The sequence below is a fragment of the Ciona robusta genome, chromosome 7 (genome assembly GCF_009617815.1).
Source record: "Ciona robusta chromosome 7, ASM961781v2".
NCBI lineage: Eukaryota > Metazoa > Chordata > Ascidiacea > Phlebobranchia > Cionidae > Ciona > Ciona robusta.
In genome coordinates, this window is record NC_143241.1 from 4,687,882 (window position 1) to 4,706,808 (window position 18,927).

General features: G+C 35.5%; 3 protein-coding genes across 4 annotated transcripts; 2 read left to right on the top strand and 1 right to left on the bottom strand.

Annotated features, from left to right (window-relative positions):
• Positions 1 to 334: 334 nt before the first annotated feature.
• LOC149734010 (elongation factor G, mitochondrial-like) lies at positions 335 to 18,712 on the bottom strand. Its single transcript, XM_089880403.1, has 17 exons — positions 18,547 to 18,712; positions 18,163 to 18,324; positions 17,545 to 17,733; positions 17,100 to 17,248; positions 16,581 to 16,771; positions 16,217 to 16,293; positions 15,799 to 15,959; positions 15,350 to 15,434; positions 15,124 to 15,261; positions 14,711 to 14,812; positions 14,163 to 14,309; positions 13,495 to 13,625; positions 2,698 to 2,767; positions 2,330 to 2,422; positions 1,998 to 2,145; positions 1,515 to 1,729; positions 335 to 804 (listed from the first exon to the last, which is right to left on the bottom strand). Exons 1-17 carry the CDS (start codon positions 18,643 to 18,645, stop codon positions 670 to 672), a joined length of 2,292 nt encoding a protein of 763 aa, XP_089736529.1. The 5' UTR covers positions 18,646 to 18,712; the 3' UTR covers positions 335 to 669.
• LOC149734011 (uncharacterized) lies at positions 5,242 to 6,791 on the top strand. Its single transcript, XM_089880434.1, has 4 exons — positions 5,242 to 5,452; positions 5,661 to 5,779; positions 5,944 to 6,033; positions 6,459 to 6,791. Exons 1-4 carry the CDS (start codon positions 5,257 to 5,259, stop codon positions 6,696 to 6,698), a joined length of 645 nt encoding a protein of 214 aa, XP_089736560.1. The 5' UTR covers positions 5,242 to 5,256; the 3' UTR covers positions 6,699 to 6,791.
• LOC149734012 (uncharacterized) lies at positions 7,886 to 13,161 on the top strand. 2 transcript variants are annotated; one of them, XM_089880427.1, is made up of 7 exons: positions 7,886 to 8,030; positions 8,729 to 8,821; positions 11,017 to 11,166; positions 11,502 to 11,631; positions 11,799 to 11,930; positions 12,205 to 12,294; positions 12,591 to 13,161. In XM_089880427.1, exons 2-7 carry the CDS (start codon positions 8,730 to 8,732, stop codon positions 12,972 to 12,974), a joined length of 978 nt encoding a protein of 325 aa, XP_089736553.1. In that variant the 5' UTR covers positions 7,886 to 8,030; position 8,729; the 3' UTR covers positions 12,975 to 13,161. The 2 variants fall into 2 exon arrangements, with proteins under 2 accessions (XP_089736553.1, XP_089736554.1); XM_089880428.1 differs by lacking the exon at positions 7,886 to 8,030 and adding an exon at positions 8,220 to 8,348.
• Positions 18,713 to 18,927: the final 215 nt, after the last annotated feature.

Here is an 18,927-nt window from a genome sequence, read left to right on the forward strand (position 1 = left end):
TATCTAGTTACACAAATACATGCAGCAACTCCCTAGTGTAACATTGCGATACTGTAGTGAATTCTTGGCTAAACACCCACAACATAAAATGGGTATGTACACCAGCTAAGTAAGCGTTAGTTCTTAACCGCCACAGTGATAAATTGTCTCCAGGGATTCTAGACAGACAACGTTTTACACAGTGCTCTCTTATATGCCGCATGCTTACTCAATTATAACAGGTTTTCTTATACACTGGACACACACGGTAAACTCATACACCTCATGCTCACTATCAAGTTATAACATGGGTGACACGCTAACAAAAAAAAACATTTCACAGCAGAAGACACAATTTAAAGTATTACTGATTGTATTTAGGAAACTTTTAAGAGAGATTGGGAAACAAACTTTAAACGTGAACTTAGTCAGTGCATCTGAATTATTCTCTCACGCCTGAGAGACACGGGTTGAATATATAATGTTGTTGCAGTCAGGTGTATTATAAGTCCTAACAAGGCCTTTTGGCTATTGTTTGTTTTGCGATTTTAACATCACAAATAAACAATTCCCAAAGATTTCTTGTACACTTAAACTTACAGAATGAAGAAACTGACAATAGTTGAATTTTACCAGATAAAACAACATCACGTATAGATCGGGTAATTGCCTAAATAAGTTAACACATAATCAGCGTTTTCGACCACCAGCTTTTTTCTTAGGAGGAGCAGCGGTGGCTTCTTGAGCTTTTCTAATAAGATCATCTTGTACGTCTTCCCTGCATGGCTGGTAACGACAAAACTCCATGGCGTATTCACCCTTGCCCTGGACGAGTAATAAAGCAAAATGAGCATCATCATGAGTGCATAGGTTTTGTATAAAATCGTTCCATTTTGTAGTAAACAAAGATTATTTACAGAATTATTTATCCCTCCGCACTATTTGCAGCCAACCTACTATTGTTACTTTAAATTGCTTCGTAACGAAGAAGTTCAGGAGTCAATAGGTTTACATTAACGAAGTTTCGATCGTAGACTGCCTCATGTGGTCAATGATTAAGTGCTTTCGTATAATCTGTACTCTACCTCACTCTAATCTAAATATAAGCGTTTTTTAACCTATTGCCATTCTAACTTGTATTTCTTAGATGCCCAGCTAAAGATTCACGACAAAATGGCATTTTTTACAATAACAGATTCTGATCGAGCCTTACTGAGATGATTTAGCCTACTCAGTTAAATAGAAATAATATTTATTATAACAGGACCACGGCTGGACAGTGGGCATGAGCTATAAGAATACACACTGCGAATATTATTTTTATCCAAATCGCGTTTTAACGACCGCCATTTTGCTGGTACCGTCCGTATTATTATCGTTTTAATTAATATGGTCGCCGTTGTCGTGATAAAAATAAATAGATGCATGTAGGAGATATTTTGTATCATTGAGACATAAGGCTTCATGCACTCATTAACATAGACCAAAAATAGGGGTCGTAGGTTCGAATCCTAGCTCAGGTAGTTAACACTCACCTCGGTTACCGATCTCAACTCTGACGCATATCCAAACATGTCGTTCAGCGGTACGTCACAGTTGATTGTGACGTAATCAGTATCTACATCCTGGTCGCTGATCGTTCCTTTTCGTTTGGTGATGCTAGAGAGCACAGCGCTTTGAAATTCAACGGGGGCGCTAACTTCGACCGACATAATCGGTTCCTGTATAATCTTGTTTGATCTGGCATAAGCTGGAACGTAATATGTGGGTTATAAAGGGGTGGTGTTATGTTGTATTAGTTTAAAACAATTTATTACAGTACTTTGGTCTGGAATAAGCACTTACGTCTTAACCGCTATGTAGTGATAAAATTGTCTCTAGAGATTCGAGTTATAAAGTTTTACATATTTGCTTATAACTACCGTTGTAACTTTATCTTTGCATGACTATTATCGCATTGAGTTTTAACATGGGCGTAATTTTATACCCCAGACACACCTGGTATATTAAATGCTCACCTTGCTCAGCAGCACCTTGTGCGGCCAAACGAAAAGCAATGTCAGAAGAATCCACCATATGATGAGCTCCGTCCTCTACCACGAACCTCACACCCATCACACGAGCGCCAACTAACGGCCCCTTTTCACACGAATCTTCCAAGAATCCCTGGTACGAAAAACATGCATAGTGAAAAAGTGATGTGGATTTTTGGTAAAGGGCACGTCATGTGTGTTTGTTGTATAGGAAGAGACCTATGTTATTACTCAACAGTGGACATGAGGTCCAAAAATGTATAAAACGACTTCGATTCGATTTCGACAGCGAGCGTAAAAGCCCCTTACAAACCTACCTTCTTTATAGCAGACATATAATTCCTCGGGACATTGGTTCCAACAGTTTTGTCCAAGAATTCAAGCTCAGTATTTCTTTCTTCGGGTAACGGCTGCATAGAAATACTGATATTTAGTTTATTAAATGAATGTAACTTTATTGTTTCATAACACTTCGTGTCCGCTTATTTATCACATAGGTTGTTTTCTGTATGGTTTACAATTAAAAAAAAACTATTAGTGATAACTGAGTTAGATAAATTGTTGTTCATCGTCTTGTCACATGCACACACAGTGGTAGAAGCGTCAAGTTTCGAACCAGTAATGCTAGAGGCAGGGACGCTCACCACTGCGCCGATGGGCGATACTACAGAATAAAGGCAATTACCTCAATGTAACCGACAAGACGACCGAACTGTCCAGCTCCACCAGATTGTCGTTTATGTGTGTAGTCGAATCTGGGAATTTAATATAAAGCCAATTATTTTAATGAAAATCATAAATTAAGTATTAAAACACACTAGCATGGGAATTAAAACAAAAATGTGTCACAATAAAAGTTGCGTCGGAATTCGTATAACGTATTTGCACAAATCCGTGTAAAGTAACATATACGAACATTAGGGCAAGATAATAAACATTCTATTCTGCAATGGTAAGGTGCTTTGACGGGGTTTGCCAGGGAATCTGGGGTTTAGGAGAGAGTTGGCCCATTACCCAACACTCAGAAAATAATTACCACGATTTTAGTGGTTGACAAAAGTGCTGACTACTAACAATTAAAATTAACGGTTAGGTGAACTAAGTTTTTGCTGCATATATCCAAACAAAACGATTGCAGCGCTGGGCTATGTGGCGAGTTAGAGCGTTTATACAGCAAATAGAAACCGTGTGGATATGGTACAGTGACAGTCTGACAGCTTTTAACGAAACATATTGTCACTAGAGAATTAGTGAACACAATGCTAATAAAATATGCACAAATATTGATATCGTGAACTTTATAAAAAGCTAAACGAGATGACTTTATTAGGTCTTTGCAAAGTTTAGCATTTATAGGTCATCACGTAATACTATACATGCGTGTAATCTAATGAGCCAACTCAAGTTTAAAGTCCCTTGTCGTGCCTTAGTGCTGGCAGTGTCATTCACTTTGAACATATCCTACTGCCGCTACTGGTGATATATCCAGTAGGCGTTGTGTAATTGATTTATTGCTGACAATACCATTCTAATAGTCTCTAGTGAAGAACTAAATGACTAAGCACCCAAGACCATTAACAGTTTAGCAATTAAATAAGACGCTGTGCTGTACAACCCGTTATTTCAAAAACACGTAAGCAATAGTGACGTATAACAGCGACTATTCCGTGTCATTTTGGTTTAAAATAAATAAGTTTCTGTCACCATATGTCAATAAAGAAGTCGCGTAATATTGAACTATGCTGTCACACAGAAATACATTACGTGGCCAAAATATTGTTAGTGTAAACAACTTGTTACGTCATATGACGTCACATGCGTTCTATAAATGGATCACTCAGCAAAAAACAACGTCAAAAGTGAATCAAAAATATGTTGACTAATTAACTTTAAAAAAAAATGGAGTTTAAAAATTCGGCGCTAATGCAGTATGAAATCATAGGGTATGAGAATAATTAAAGAATTAAACAAGATTCGTGAATAATTGCTGACTATGACGTCATAATCCGACAATTTTCCCGAGAGACGTCGAAGACGATAGATTTCTCACACGTGACCTTACGATTGTAAAATAAATACGGAGCTAAATTAACTTCGTTAATAATGTATCTATAAGTCGATCCCACGATACTACTAAAACGTTTTGTCATTTTTGCGGATTTTTGGTTCATTTTGAAGCATTATTCTTTTATTTAAAATTCACCGTATAGTAGGGTGGGGGAAGATAGAACACTTTTCCTTCTATTTTCTCGTCCAATTAGGATTAAACAAAGAACATTCAAAGATTTATAAAATCGCATGCTCGTCACGCCTATAGACCGTTGTTATTTCTTGAAAACACGATCAGAATATTTGGACCTTATGTGCTGAAGGTGTCCCGTCTTCTCCCACCCTATCTTTAACTAAGTCGATTCCACGGGTACACAGAAAAGGGTGTTACCAGGACACTTTAAAACTACAAACCATAGATTAACACTGAAAATATTCTACTTTTTTAATAAGTTTTCCCTACATTAATCAGTGGAAACACACACGAATAATTGGATCACGGAACACTAAAAAATAGGAAGGTTAAAAAAATTACACGGAAACACTAAAAAAACTGACAGTCTGTTTCGTTGGCAAGGGGTTGATGCGTGGAAAAATAATCGAATCTAAGCTTGTCGTTTCACATTAAATATGCACGAAGAGAAATTCTAGCAGTATATAAGCAAGCAACATACACCACATGTCAGTGGCAGACTGTCAAAGGGTTGGCAATATAAGCCAAGTACCTGTGTGTGGGTAGACATTCGATATTATGGGCGGTGGCGTAGGGTGGGAGATTTGGTTGGGCGGGATTAAATGTATGTTTTAGGGATTAGAAATACCGAGAACTAATAGTGGTGTTTATTCCGGTGTAATATTTTATCTTTAGTGGGTGCAGGTATTTATATAGAGCGGGGTTTGTGTTTCAATGTTCGAAGAACATGATTTGCCCATTAATATCATATCGGGGTGCAGTGGTGATAGGTCTATAACTCTATACCCTAGGCGTGCCTTCCCGCAGAACCTCATCCACGTATAAAGAATATGAAATAGGGTAAAATACGGCATAAGCCAACACGAGTATTAATATAAAGTCTCTTGGGTTCAATACATGACAAAACCTGCGTGTATTTAGTGTGTTAAGCTGGATATAAAGTAAAGGTGCTGCTTTTTACGATTTAGTTTTTGAAAAATTGGCAGATAAGACTTTCTAAGTATGTTTAAACACACAATGACAATGAGACCGATACCTCAAATTTACTTTTGTAGACAAATTTTAGCAGCAAAAATGTCAAAAACGTTTGCTATCCTATTGTGCTGTGTTATGGTAACGATTGAGGGGAAGTACCTAACTTCAATTAACAATGTTTATAAAGATAAGCAGATGGAATTTGGCGTTAAAGAAAAAACGGGTAAGTCGATTTTAAACGTGCTCCTGCTGTTGTAACAACGTTTTAACCAGATAGAGCGATTTTTAATGTTTTAAATGATAAAAATAGGTGAGTCTGGCGTGTAAGTACGAAATTTTGCGTACAAACGGTTAGCGAAATATATTTTTAGTTATGCCCGAAGTGGTATTCGAATCGTAGCACCGTTAGATAAACAATCCCGTATTTCTAGAATGCCCAGCAATTGTGACGAAAGTTTTATCTGATCTTCTGGTATCTGAGTACAACAGGTTGCTCCCGACCAATCAGATCTTCTATACCAAGTCACGTGTCATTGACGCTGTGTGCCAGGTGAGTAATAGAAATACAATAACAAAATAATTTTATAACTTTAAGGGAGTATTAATTTTATCTAACACGCAAACGAAACTTTAGCAACAATAAATTTCTCCGCGGCTTGAAAAATTTATGGTTGTTTGCATATATATTAAACTAAATTTCATGAATTTTTGCAGAAAAATGACCTCAGCGAATGTTCGGTAACGTTAGAGTTGTCATGCAGAAGGTCGAATGGTAGAACATGCAGTGCTGGCGATTATTCGCCGGTAAGAATTATTGCTATGTATAGGTCGGGGTAACATGGGTATCGTTGGCACATAATGTCCCATATTTCCTAAGGGTGTCTTATTTTTTCTTTTCTTGTAACAATTAACAAGGGTCCATTTAGAGTCGTGAGATCACGGTTATATATATATCTGTATTTTATAACGGGCACGTTGGATAATGAAATTTTATACATTTGGAATTTATTTGATATGTCCTTTGTAGGAGAGATTGTACTGTGGAACATTTTAGCTTGATGTTTAGAATGAATAAATGAATGAGACCAATGAATGAATGAATGTAACTTATTAATCCTCGCGTGGCGGGGCAAAGACTCTCGTTAGTCGTCATAACACGGGTGTTCTGTTACATTTCTGTCTGCTAGGTAGGTTTTACAATTTCAGACAGTTTATTTTTATTTTTTTAGATGACGCAGATTTGTAACGGTGTTATCGACCTCACAAGTGGTTCTATTACGTCACAACTGGAGTGCAGATCAGCAGATGATAATTATTTATCCTCGGATGTAGAAGATGCAGTGAGAGCCCTTGCACCTCCGAGAGGCGGGAGTTACGGACTCGGAGGAGTGAGGATCATGGACCACGCAGGAAGAGAATATATGAAGAAGAAATGGGAAGATGATGAAGGAAACTTTCATCCATTTTAAGATTTGTTTCGGATTTGTGTGTTTTTCGTCAAGTAGAACAAAGTATTATTATGTGTTTTAATATGGTGTGTAAATACAACAAGTTATAATATATACCACTTGTGAGTATTGTACTGGTGTTGGTGTACGTAGTTTAATGACACAGGCGTTCGTAAAAGCAGACCGACGCGTATAACACACTACAATATATATCAGTCTATGACAGTCAAGATATATCAACTACATTAAAATGTTACCGAAGAATATGGTTTGTAACGGGGCCGTATAATGTACACAGCCTACTGAATCTATCACGAATTCAACTGCGCATAACCTACTGTGGTAAATTCTGCAGCACACGAGTAACAAACATAACGCAAGGAATGCATAATCATGCTTGGAATCAAAAACACAAAAAAAAACATATTATTGGCAAGTACTTTATAGAACAAAAGAACGTAACATAGGCCAAAATAACCTTATCAAATTTACGAATAATGCTTGGGTCATGACTAAAAAGGTTGGCTACACTTAGGCTAACCAGGACGGCACAGCAGTTCAATAGACACCAAGCACTGTGATCAATTATGTCATCACAGGTAAAAACTTCGAAATTATGCTGACATGTACGAAACCCATTGTATATAACTTACATCCTGGTATATAACATGCGTAAGTAAGAAACTTATTCTGTACAACCCATATCCTGGTTTATAAATAACAGACATTGTTACATAGCGCTGACAGCGCAGAACATACGATCACCACCTTATAAGGTATCGGGGCTGAATACACGGTTTCGTGGGACTTTTGCACAAACCGCTCACATTTTTGTGGGGAGGGAATATAAACAGGTCGAATTTTAAGGGTAATCAAGCGAAACTGTAAACGTGAACTTAAGTTTTCAGTGCAAAATATTTGGTTTAGTGGGTTAGTTAGCTGGTTATTAGAATATGGAATATTATGTCCTAACGGTATCCATCTTATTCCACAGTATATATAAGATTATGAAGCGAAACTGCAGTGAACTATAAAGTTGTGTGTAAACCATACTGGTTTAGCTGTTGTGTTTTTGGTAAACCCCCTTGGCAAAGAACGATTAATTTGGGATTCAGGAATTAATTTACGTTTATTTTACTATTTTTATTCAAATTAGCGTATCCCCAGGACTTATAACGAGTGTTGTTAATTGTTAAAAACAGAACTGTGAAATATGGGTTATTATGTGCTAACATCAGTATCCATCTTATCCCACAGAAACTAAGATTAACGAATATGGTATTAAGTTTTATCCTGAACTTACGAGAAAACAAGCGGTTTTAAACTTACGGGGCCACAGTTAACAGCCATCAGGTACCGCAAAGTGAAAAATGAACGCCCTACCCACGAACCCCCACGTTGAACGTTTTTCACTTTAAGCGGGCTCGAAATTAAAGTCAGCTTTTTAGGTTTTCGTTTCGAAACACAGTATAGCTACTGGCAGTTAAAAATTGAAGTTATTTTTTTTTTGTTTTTAAACATTTTTTTCTGCTATTTGTTGCGAAAACATGTATTCGTGTTGTTATATAGATATTTTCAGTCAAATGTTAAAACTCAGTTGCCGTTATTTGATAAACAATTTGGCGCCGAGTTAGGTGTTTGTCAGATTTTGGAGTGGTTCTGAAATATAAGGTCTTGTTATATTTAAGCGTATTAATATTTTAGCACCGTTTACATTGACTGTTAGAAACATAAAGAAATGGTGAAACCTTTACCAATTTACCAAACTTATTAAATTTTTGACGGAATCCTTAGTTTAATAATAAGTGCTATCGAATATTAAACAAAATTAAAAAACTCCCGAACTTTTTTAAAACATGCTTATTTTTAGTATACTTTTTACATTTTAAAATGCTCACCGTATAGTTATAGTGCTTTTAACAAAGTCTTTATTAATAACTTTTACTATATTAATTGGTTTGTCTATATTACCCGGAACCGCCCAAAAAATATAAATACTTCTCAATGTTTAGGGGTTAAAACATTTTAACGCCGTATTTAAATAAAATTAGAATGTCAATCGTTATCCGGTCGAGTTTGGTGTTGGCGCTATGGCTGATGACGTCATCAAATGTGGAATCTAGAAGTTTCTACCCCAGTTACGTGTAAGTTTGCGTGATTCTATATGTAGTGCAAAAGTGAAGGACTCTCTAAATATGGTGTGAAAAAGTGACGGGCGCACATTACAACATACGTGTTCTGTTTCAGCATGCACCTTGCGACGGTCGTTTATGAGTTTTCTGAATGAATGTCACCTATTTATCCTCGCATGGCGGGGAAACCACAGTCGCCATTATAACACGGCGTTTTAGTAAATGCATTTCGTCACAGTTACAGACCATTCGCAAGTTCCATTAGGTTGTATGAAAGCAGTCTGGGTGTTTGGATGAAAAGCCAAATCTGGCATAAATCCCAGATGCTTGACATGAACTTACCCATATATAATAGCATGGCACTGTACGAAAATGCAAATAAACGATATCAATTTTTTATGTGGAGACGCGGTCTATTGCATATCTCTAGTACGTCGTGATGGAAAAAAATGTATTTTTTATTTAAAAAAAAGGTTTAATCAGAATAAAAATTTCTAATTACGAATTTTAGAATTAAAAACGCATCTAATTGTTTTATTCACGTGATTGTGACATGACGAAGAAGCTCATTGTTCCAAATAAATAATGACATTCGCGACAAGACAAACACGGTCAAAGCGGAATGAATCAGAATGCGCCGCGATCTATACATGGGGGGAGTTTTTACAATAAAATGAGAAAAAATGCTTTAGACCACAGCGACGTCTAAGAGCAATTTTCGATTTTAATGCAATAACAGGGTCATGACAGTTGTCCAGCAAGTTAACTGCGCGAAGGCACTGCTTGCTGCACGGCATTAAAATTTAATGCGGTCAGCACTGGGCAAATATAAACCGAGTGAGATATAAGTAATTGAATTCAGACGCAACTTCTAAAAATAACTTGACTACTTTTGTTGCAATTAACTCAAGGATAAAATACATTAAAAATGTTAAAACCCAAAAACATGTTTTGCTTATTCCGAAAACGTTAACTATTTGCTAATTTCGCCACTTTACGCTTATAATAAATAGATAAGTTAACCTGACCAGGTAAAAAAATGCATTAATTACGGCCAGAGATAGTAAACACAATGCGATACCGGAAGTGCAACAGAAACGACTTTTTAACGTAAACGATTATGCCTATGCGTGTTAAAAAATAATAAAACGATTATAACACACTGCAACTAATGATGTTTCACCATATGTAATTTATAATGGTGTCTATTGCTAAGCAAACTAATCTTTCATTTTCCGGGAATAATGAATGACAGCGGTTAATTATGGCACCATAAAGATTAGCGCAAGGAAAAAGATATTCTGTGATAAATATAGCTGTATTAGTTGACACACCATATATAGTAAGATGGGTTATGTTTTATTCTTTATACCATCTGGATTAGTATTAAACAAAAAATACTAACATAATTATATAACCGTATGTCCGTATCCTCAGGACTCTGAAAGGGCGATATTAATTGTTAAAAGCAAGCATGATTAGAAATAAACAGCCTTTTTCGTTTGCTCTAAAAGATTTAATGCAATGTCACTTTGTAGAAGGACAAATAAAATTGGCTTAACCGATACTTCAAAACAGCTTTCCTTAATAAAATCTGACATTTGATGATGTTTTAAATCTGCCGTGACTTTTAAAACGGATGAGACGTCGGTTTCGTTTTGCAAAATACGAGAATCGAATTTGAAATGTTACGAATTTCAATTATACGTTATGTATTACATTTCAATTACACGCGTGTCTGTTAAGGGGTTCCTACAGCAAGGCTGCTACAGTCTTTTCAAGGCCGGGTTTTTAATACATCAAACCTCGGAAATTTTATTAAAATAATATTAAATTTATTGCGAACGGGTTTAAAGTGTCACGAAAATCGTCGATTTTTTAGTAAAAGTGCTATGTTGTAAAGCATATAAATCTTTTTTAATATTCCATTCTACATGGGTAGGGTCCTATAGCATGGCACGCTATTTGATCTTAGATTTAGGCAAGAACTGACCAATTACCCCAACACTTATTAAGGTGTTTCCGCATAGCCAAGAAGCGACCATAGGGCTTGAATGTTAATAAATGGGAGATCTTTCCATGACAGCTCGGCCAAGCTCAAATGCTTCCGTCCAGCGTTCATATAGATATGCAGGACATATATATATATGCCAACACGGCGAAATGATGTCTTAACTTTTAACTAACTTGACTTTATTTCCGAACAGGGTACCCATACCACGTAGATTCCACCGCGGTGCACCGTATCGCATGCAAAATGCTATATACAGCCGCCCTATCTACATAAACCCCGCTGCTTTAGGAAGGTTTCAGGGAATGCGACGTGGAAGTGAAGCGTTGAGAAACCGATACCCAAGGTACGTCATAATTCATAACATATTTATCATTGTGGGCGTATGCGACCTTGGAAAATACATATTTTCGTCGAACCCCGATAAAGTCCCGCGTGTGACAGAAAAAACGTTAGACCCTTTTTAAAAAAAAACAATCGCCAGATCGTTTACACAATTATAATACACCCGGTGGCAAGAACATATATGTTTAAAACAATTTGCCTCGTTCTATTATATATGGGTGACCGGTGAGGTCATACAATGTTTGTTTTGCGTTGTATGGTAAAACGATATGGGCTTCTAGTAGATCTACATTATACACGCATAAACAAGTGACATTCATTCATTTCTTTACGCAGCCAGCGATACTATACTGGATGTAACTGGTTCGGAATTACGTCACGGGAGTTTAACCTTATGTTGGATAAGATTGTGGGGAATTACCAGCAGGGAAGTCCCCATACATTGAAGAGCATAACGAAATCATCGGTAAGAAATAAAAAAAAAACTAGTTACGAAGTATGTATTTGTATGAATGTAACTTATTTGTCTTCGCATTTTGTTTTTTAATGTAGACCAAGACACCTGACAATTTTGATATAAGTTCTGTGTTTAACATGTTTAATCTGTTTACAATATTTAAATTTTGACAACAGAAGAGGTATTGCAGAAGATGTGGGCCACGTGGTTGCGTTCCTCTACGTCACGAATTTAACATAACCGTATCTCTAGCGCCCACTGACGGATGTAATTGGAGGGATAAATGCGCGTGCAGACCAGTGGTGAATGTAAGTGTTGAAACTATCGTGTTTTGCACACACACACACACACACACACACACACACACACACTTACCGATAACTTATATGAAAACAGAACATTGAAATGTAAGACCCATTTTCTAAAACAGATCCTGTAGCATTTATCTCTATTTTAATGCCCCATACAGGTCATTTTTATCAGGGTAAATAACGCTCAAGAGCGCAAAATACTCATGCTATACATTTCAATTTACTATTCTTTGTTGTATTTTATATTTCTGAACTATTCATTTAAACACAGGGTCCTACAGTTTTATGTAATACAAGTGGAACCATTCAATACGGGAGTGGAGTTGTTAGCAATTTTACCATGGATTGTAGAAGCCCTGAAGTAAGCTTATGACCATTATAACAATTTCACACATTATACTGATTCATTTATACAACATATTAAGTTGTGTGCTTGTGTAAACAAAAGGTGTAAACGGTGTTTAAATTATTTCACAGGGTTGTATACCTTACTATTACTACCTCCTTTGCATTTATAAATAATTACAAATGAGATTTTAAATATAGTTTGAGCTACTTTTTTATCATTATTATATAAATGCTTAATGGGAATTATAAAAATTATGTTTATGAGTTTTTTTGATGGGCTGTAATAATGTGTATTATTAAAACGTTAAGCCCGCTGGTGGAGTTACTGCTTCTGAGGAAGAGAATAAAGAAGAAGAGGAAGAGATTGAAGAAGAAGAGGAAGAGGAGATTGAAGAAGAAGAAAAAGAGGAAGAAGAGATCGAAGTAGAGAATGAAGTAGAAGAAGAAGGAGAAGAAGAGATTGAAGAAGAAGAAGAAAATGAAACAGAAGAAGAACAGATTGAAGAAGAAGGAAATGAAGAGATTGAAAAAGAGGTGGGAAATGAAGAAGCAGAAGAGCAACCAGCTCCAATTGTTGCAACTGCTGGGATGAAAATTGAAGAGAGCCTAGATGTTGGTGATAAAGAAGAGGAAGGAAGTGGAGTGAATGATGTTGATGTTGTAAAAGTTCCAGCGCTTATTATAGCACAATAACTATGTGACATTGACATATTTGTATAAGCTTATAAGCTTGTTATATAGTTCTGCTTGTGTGTAACATGTACATGAATCTCTAATACCACCATGGCTGCCTATTTATAAAGTATATTATAATCATCTAAAAAAAGAGATTTTGTTGCTTGAGTTATGATGAGATAATAAATTGTTTGCTACAAAATTACTTTGGTCCGAATTTTTACAATAATACAGCTGTACAATTACACATTTAAAAACCTAAGCATAAACAAAAAAGCTAAACATGAAAGTTAAACATCCAACATAATAAAGAAATTAGGATTTTTAGAAAATATTTTGCATATTTAAAACTTGGATTTGCCTTCCTGTGCTAACCTACAATCCTACTCCTACATACGTATGTTTAATTAAATTATTAAAAGTAATTCGCATCTAATTTGGTGAAGCTATACTAAACTTTACCAAGTGAAAGCTCTCCTATATTACCCCAAAAAGCATTGAACCCGAAATCCTTTAGTTACAAAACACACAAACTTACAGAACTTTTGAAGTGATGGCTTCTCGAAATGCAACTTTAGGTTTTCCAAGCGAAACATTCAACCCGTATTCATTGTTCATTCTTTGAGCGTAAATTTCCAAGTGTAATTCTCCCATGCCTGACACAACCATCTGGGAAAAGTTTTACAATCTATTACTTTGGTATGAGAACACACATTATGGCTAGTAGTCAGTAAATAAGAGTATCGCTAAGGTCAAGGATGCTTGTCATGTCATATATGTCACCCCCAGAAAAAAAACCTGTAACAGATTTCACCATACCTGTAGGTGTTCATACAAACAAGAAACAACCAGAGCTGATGTATATTGCATTCGCCACACACTGGTCAATCAGGTGCTCCATGTATAACAACTACGAATGTTACTACATTTTACCATGTTACCCCAGTGTAAAAACCCAGGACGCCGATCATACTGTATGTATATGTCATTTTGGTTCACAGGCACTTTTTTGATATTTTAATCTAACAAGAGTATATAACACTCCTGAAGTTAAAAGACTTGATTGATATCATTAAAAATGAAAGAATATAGCTATTATTATAATACTGATGGACACAATTCAAAAAAATCTATTTCCAATATCTATACAGGTGCAGATGTAATAATTAATAATAGTTATGTACTTCCTAGTTCCCATGTTCTTACCTCTTCTGCTTCTTCATCCCATTTAACTTGGAAGGTAGGATCTTCTTTACTGAATCTATTCAATGCTTTGCTCATTTTACCCGAGTCATCTCGTCCTTCTTGTTTAAGAGACATGGAAACTACAGGATCAGGTACGTACATTGGCTCCTGTTATAAAAGGTGGAGGTTACAACAAATTATTACATGTTAGGGGAGCATCTGAAGTGACACTGACAATCCTCTTGTCATTATCCATAAACAAATGTAAACAACAAATAGAGCCAATAAATTTGGGTAAATAAATGGTAATGCATTCCATGCATCTAATAGTGTGCTAAGCAGTGGGAACTCCATTTTTTTATCGGATATTTTATTGGATATATATATTTCAGAAATTTTGCTGTTTGTTTTTTAAATCTAAACAACACTTTTTAAAATCGAATGCATTGCAGGAAACTTTATATGGTGCTAAGCAGTTGGCAAACAATTTGAATCGGACATTTTAGGAGTATATCAAACATTTTTTTTATAAATATATATTTTCACAAATCTAAACTAAGACAACTCACCATTGAATAATTGTGTTTTGCTTTCGAAACAAAGGTGTCCCCACTTGCGCAGTCGATTCCAAACAAAGCACAAATGTCACCAGAATAAACTTCTTCTAAATCCTGCAGAAAAAACAATGCTTTAATGGGGTGACGGGAAAATGCTATCATTTCTACCACCTTCCAGTCTCTCTGTTGTGCCTGGCCATAGAAGCAAAAAAGCACAACCATATAAATTAAAATCCATTGATAAGAACCAATATATATGCTGTTGCTGACAGACAAATCATAAGTCTCAGTTTTTATTTGATTATCAGGTTATGCCATTAAATGTCTTGTCAAAGGGCACATACGTCCATATAAGTTACAAAATACAATACATTTTTACCCAAAATCAATAATATAGACAACACCAGTCACCATATTCTTCTTACCTCCATTTTGTTGGAATGTAACCTCACAACTCTTGATGCTTTAGATTTTCTTTTAGTCCTCACATTAAATATATTATCACCTTTCATAAGAGCACCTTGGTACATGCGAAGGTATGTAAGTTGACCAAACTTGCTTTGCTGTATCGAACAATTTAATCGATTAAAATTTAATCAAAATGTCTTTTTACATATCTATACTATTTTACATGGAAGTCAATCCACTCACCTCAAGTTTGAACGCAAGAGCAACAAGATCATTTTCCTTTGTTCTCACCGGGCTCATTTGTACTTTGACAGGTTGATTGTCCTCACTGTGGTTTATATGTTTGTTAAATATATATTTAAGTGGGGGTTGACAGGAATATTTTACCTATCAAGCGATAAGCAATGTCAGACAACACAGGTGTTCTGTTTAATACAGCTGGTACCTGCTTACGAGTTATCACATACATAACTTTGTGGTTGCTAATAATTTTGGCAATCCATAAAGGTGGCTGAATTGGTCCAGCTTGGACCAATTGTTAAGTATCTTGCCCAATGACACATATGCTGCAATGGTACCAGCATCGTGTATCAGATCTGCAGAATTTGCACTAGAATTGGGCACTTTAGCCATTTTCTTGCAGAAAAGCACATACCCCACAATGGCATCAGCATCACAAATACATGACTTACCTTGATAAATTGCCATCGAAAGCAAAGTTGTCAACTTCTGATGGGTCTGGTAGAAATTCCGTCACAGCATCAAGTAAAGGTTGAACCCCTTTGTTTCTTAATGCTGTTCCCATTAATACAGGGGTGAACTTACGCGCGATGGTAGCTCTTCTTATCGCATCCTGAGGTGTAGAGATGGTTTTACAGAAGTAAAAAAGGATCACAAAAAATATTATATTGTTGTATGCTATATGACTGTGTCACAGTTTATTTTGCAAAAACCTGGGGTGGCATTGTTAAAATTAAGTTACACTCAATGGTTATTGAATAATGTGGCAATTGCAGTTTTAGGAGTAAAACCGGGGCACTAAAACCCTGGTTTGCCAATTACCTTAAATGTTTTGATATGGGAAAACAAGTAGTTTAATTTATTACTCACTTTAAGTTGTTTAACTGAAGGCACCTCATCCATCATAAACATTTCAGCCAATTCTTCATCTACATTACTCACACATTCTGTAATACAATGATTACTTGATTACATTCAAAGAGGAAAAATATAAGATGCATCAAAGCTTTAGTCAAATACCTTTAATTAAATATTACAATTAAACAACACTTTTTTTTGGTTTAATAAAATAAATGAAACTTATTCAAACTCAGTGGTTACTTATAATACAGTAAGTCATTATGTATTAATTATACCATAATTGAATATCTCAACTTAACAAAACTATTATTACAGATAAATTTTAGGGTTATTCAAATGATTGATATCAATATAAAAAATGTTTTTCATTTACCTATCAGCTCAGTTCTCTTGGTTTCTGTTATTTCTATTAAATTTTCTGGAATTGGTTTTTCTGTAACAGTCTGGCCATTATCTCCTTCAAAGAACAAAGCCTTTCTGTTTATGATGTCAACAATACCACTTGAATCACCTTCTAATCCAATCGGGATTTGTAAAAATGCCGCATTATGACGTAACTTTGACCTGTGAAAAAAAGTTAACATTTTCTCATGAGATACAGTTACAGTTTTTGTACATAACATTATAGGCCACATCATACACGTTCAATTTACAGAGCCTATGTTAGTATCTATGGTTACCAACCAAAGTATGATTTACAAAGTTTTATTATACCATTACTGTATAGTATAGCCATGCTTTGTGCAGTATGGAATTCTAAAGGAACCCTAATGCTAGATTTATCCGGGAAAATTAAAAATTTAGGTTTTTTCACAGCCATCTGTTAACTTTGAGGCCTTCATCTTTAAGGTTACACTACATTTAATCTGGTCTTTTATAACTAGCTACGAACCTGATATGAGTTAAACATTTGTGTGGGTTTGCAGCCAATCGATCAATCTTGTTTATAAAAGCAATGCATGGAACTTTGTAACGATTTATTTGACGGTTGACGGTTAAGGTTTGACTTTGAACTCCACCATTGGCACATATGACAAGAATCTTTAAACACAAGTTATAGAGTTAGTAAGGTATAGTTATTACTGAAGTACATATTGGTCAGTGTAAAGGATACTAAAAACACATCTGGATATTGTAACTTGTGTCCATGTGTCTCAGTGCAGTATACTGTTTACCAAAAACCAGGGATTTGCAACATGCCAGATGTGTAATCTACTAATCTCTGGTAAATATGTAACATCGTAGATAGCCATATACTGTATCTTACACACTACAGCTGATAATTTAATGCAGCCGAGCCAGCCAATACAATATATCAAGCAACACACACCACCCACCACTCCATCAAGAACTCTTAAGGATCTTTCTACTTCTACAGTGAAATCTACGTGACCAGGTGTGTCAATGATGTTTATAAGATGATCCTTCCAAGTTACATGGGTGGCGGCTGATTGAATAGTTATCCCACGCTCCCTTTCAAGGTCCATGGAGTCCATTGTTGCTCCCACTTTGTCTTTACCTTTAACCTGATAAAATAAAGGTAATGTTATGATTTTATAAATAAACATACTCAGTGCTGCTGACAGGAGGACTTCAGGGTTGTGAACTAGCGAGTAGCGACTAAGATTAATTATAATATCAGATTATGTACTATTACAGCTTGTTATACCACACCTGCTACAACACCTATTTGCTACTGCCAGCTAACTAATAAGTATGCGGTAAAAATAGAAAAACTAAATCACTTTATATTAGTTTGGCATGCATTTTATCTTTATACTACAAGAAGTTTTACAAAGGTTTCAGCAGTAGCACAATGAATGTTAAAGGGGGATTGTGTTGTATTGGGTAAACATGATGAATTAATTAATGCACCACACAAAAGAACCTCACACAAAAAAATGTACCCCCTAAAGATAAAATAAATTTATGCACTTTACATTTGATTAACCCACCTCATGCATTTGAGATATTCTTCCAGTATAATACAGCAGCCTTTCTGTCACCGTTGTTTTACCAGAATCAATATGTGCTGCAATTCCAATATTTCGCATTCTTTTTAATTCATCATTTGGATTAGTAGATTTTGTTGAATAAAGTGATGACGTTGCTTTGAACTGATATAATGGATGGGGTAATGTTATTGGATGTAAGTTATAGATAGATTTTTTCGTGGGCACCAATCATTTTACAAATGCAGTGATAGCGTATAGTTAAACGAGCATTACTGTGAAACAGATCTAACTGATTGGTTCTCTAATAGCTTAGTTAATTTCTATATATATTGAACTTTAAAAAAAAATAAAATACCCTCTATGTAAGTTTGATTTTTAGCTTACCCAACGAAGTTTGTTTGTTCTAGAAAATGACGCCAAAATCTTTACATTTTGCTGACGAGCTGACAAGTTCAGCAACTTTATGACAGAAAACTGCACCATAATCTTTAAGGGTTATTCAAAAAACATTTTATAATTAAACTTTATTTCTGTCAAAAAAGAAGGCAAATGGCTATATTATAGAATACGTAGTCGTGTAAGATACTTATGCAACACATACAACCTACAGCAAATCTTACATTACTTTAAAAAGCTGCATTTTTAATGTAACATGCATATTCATTTTCCATTTTCGTCGCCAGGCAAAACAGGCATGACTTTTCAGTGTTGCCATCAAATTTTTATATTACCACAAATATTGCATTAAAACAGGTAAAAACCTAA

Coding starts and splice junctions, on each gene's coding strand:
- LOC149734011 (XM_089880434.1), top strand. CDS start 5,257: ATGTTTAAACACACAATGACAATGAGACCGATACCTCAAATTTACTTT. Junction 5,453..5,660: donor TGGCGTTAAAGAAAAAACGG/GTAAGTCGATTT, acceptor CCGTATTTCTAG/AATGCCCAGCAATTGTGACG. Junction 6,034..6,458: donor GTGCTGGCGATTATTCGCCG/GTAAGAATTATT, acceptor TTATTTTTTTAG/ATGACGCAGATTTGTAACGG.
- LOC149734012 (XM_089880427.1), top strand. CDS start 8,730: ATGTCAATCGTTATCCGGTCGAGTTTGGTGTTGGCGCTATGGCTGATG. Junction 11,931..12,204: donor CGTGCAGACCAGTGGTGAAT/GTAAGTGTTGAA, acceptor ATTTAAACACAG/GGTCCTACAGTTTTATGTAA. Junction 12,295..12,590: donor TGGATTGTAGAAGCCCTGAA/GTAAGCTTATGA, acceptor TAAAACGTTAAG/CCCGCTGGTGGAGTTACTGC.
- LOC149734010 (XM_089880403.1), bottom strand. CDS start 18,645: ATGGTGCAGTTTTCTGTCATAAAGTTGCTGAACTTGTCAGCTCGTCAG. Junction 15,960..16,216: donor CTTCAGTTAAACAACTTAAA/GTGAGTAATAAA, acceptor TCTACACCTCAG/GATGCGATAAGAAGAGCTAC. Junction 14,813..15,123: donor TACATTCCAACAAAATGGAG/GTAAGAAGAATA, acceptor TTTTTTCTGCAG/GATTTAGAAGAAGTTTATTC.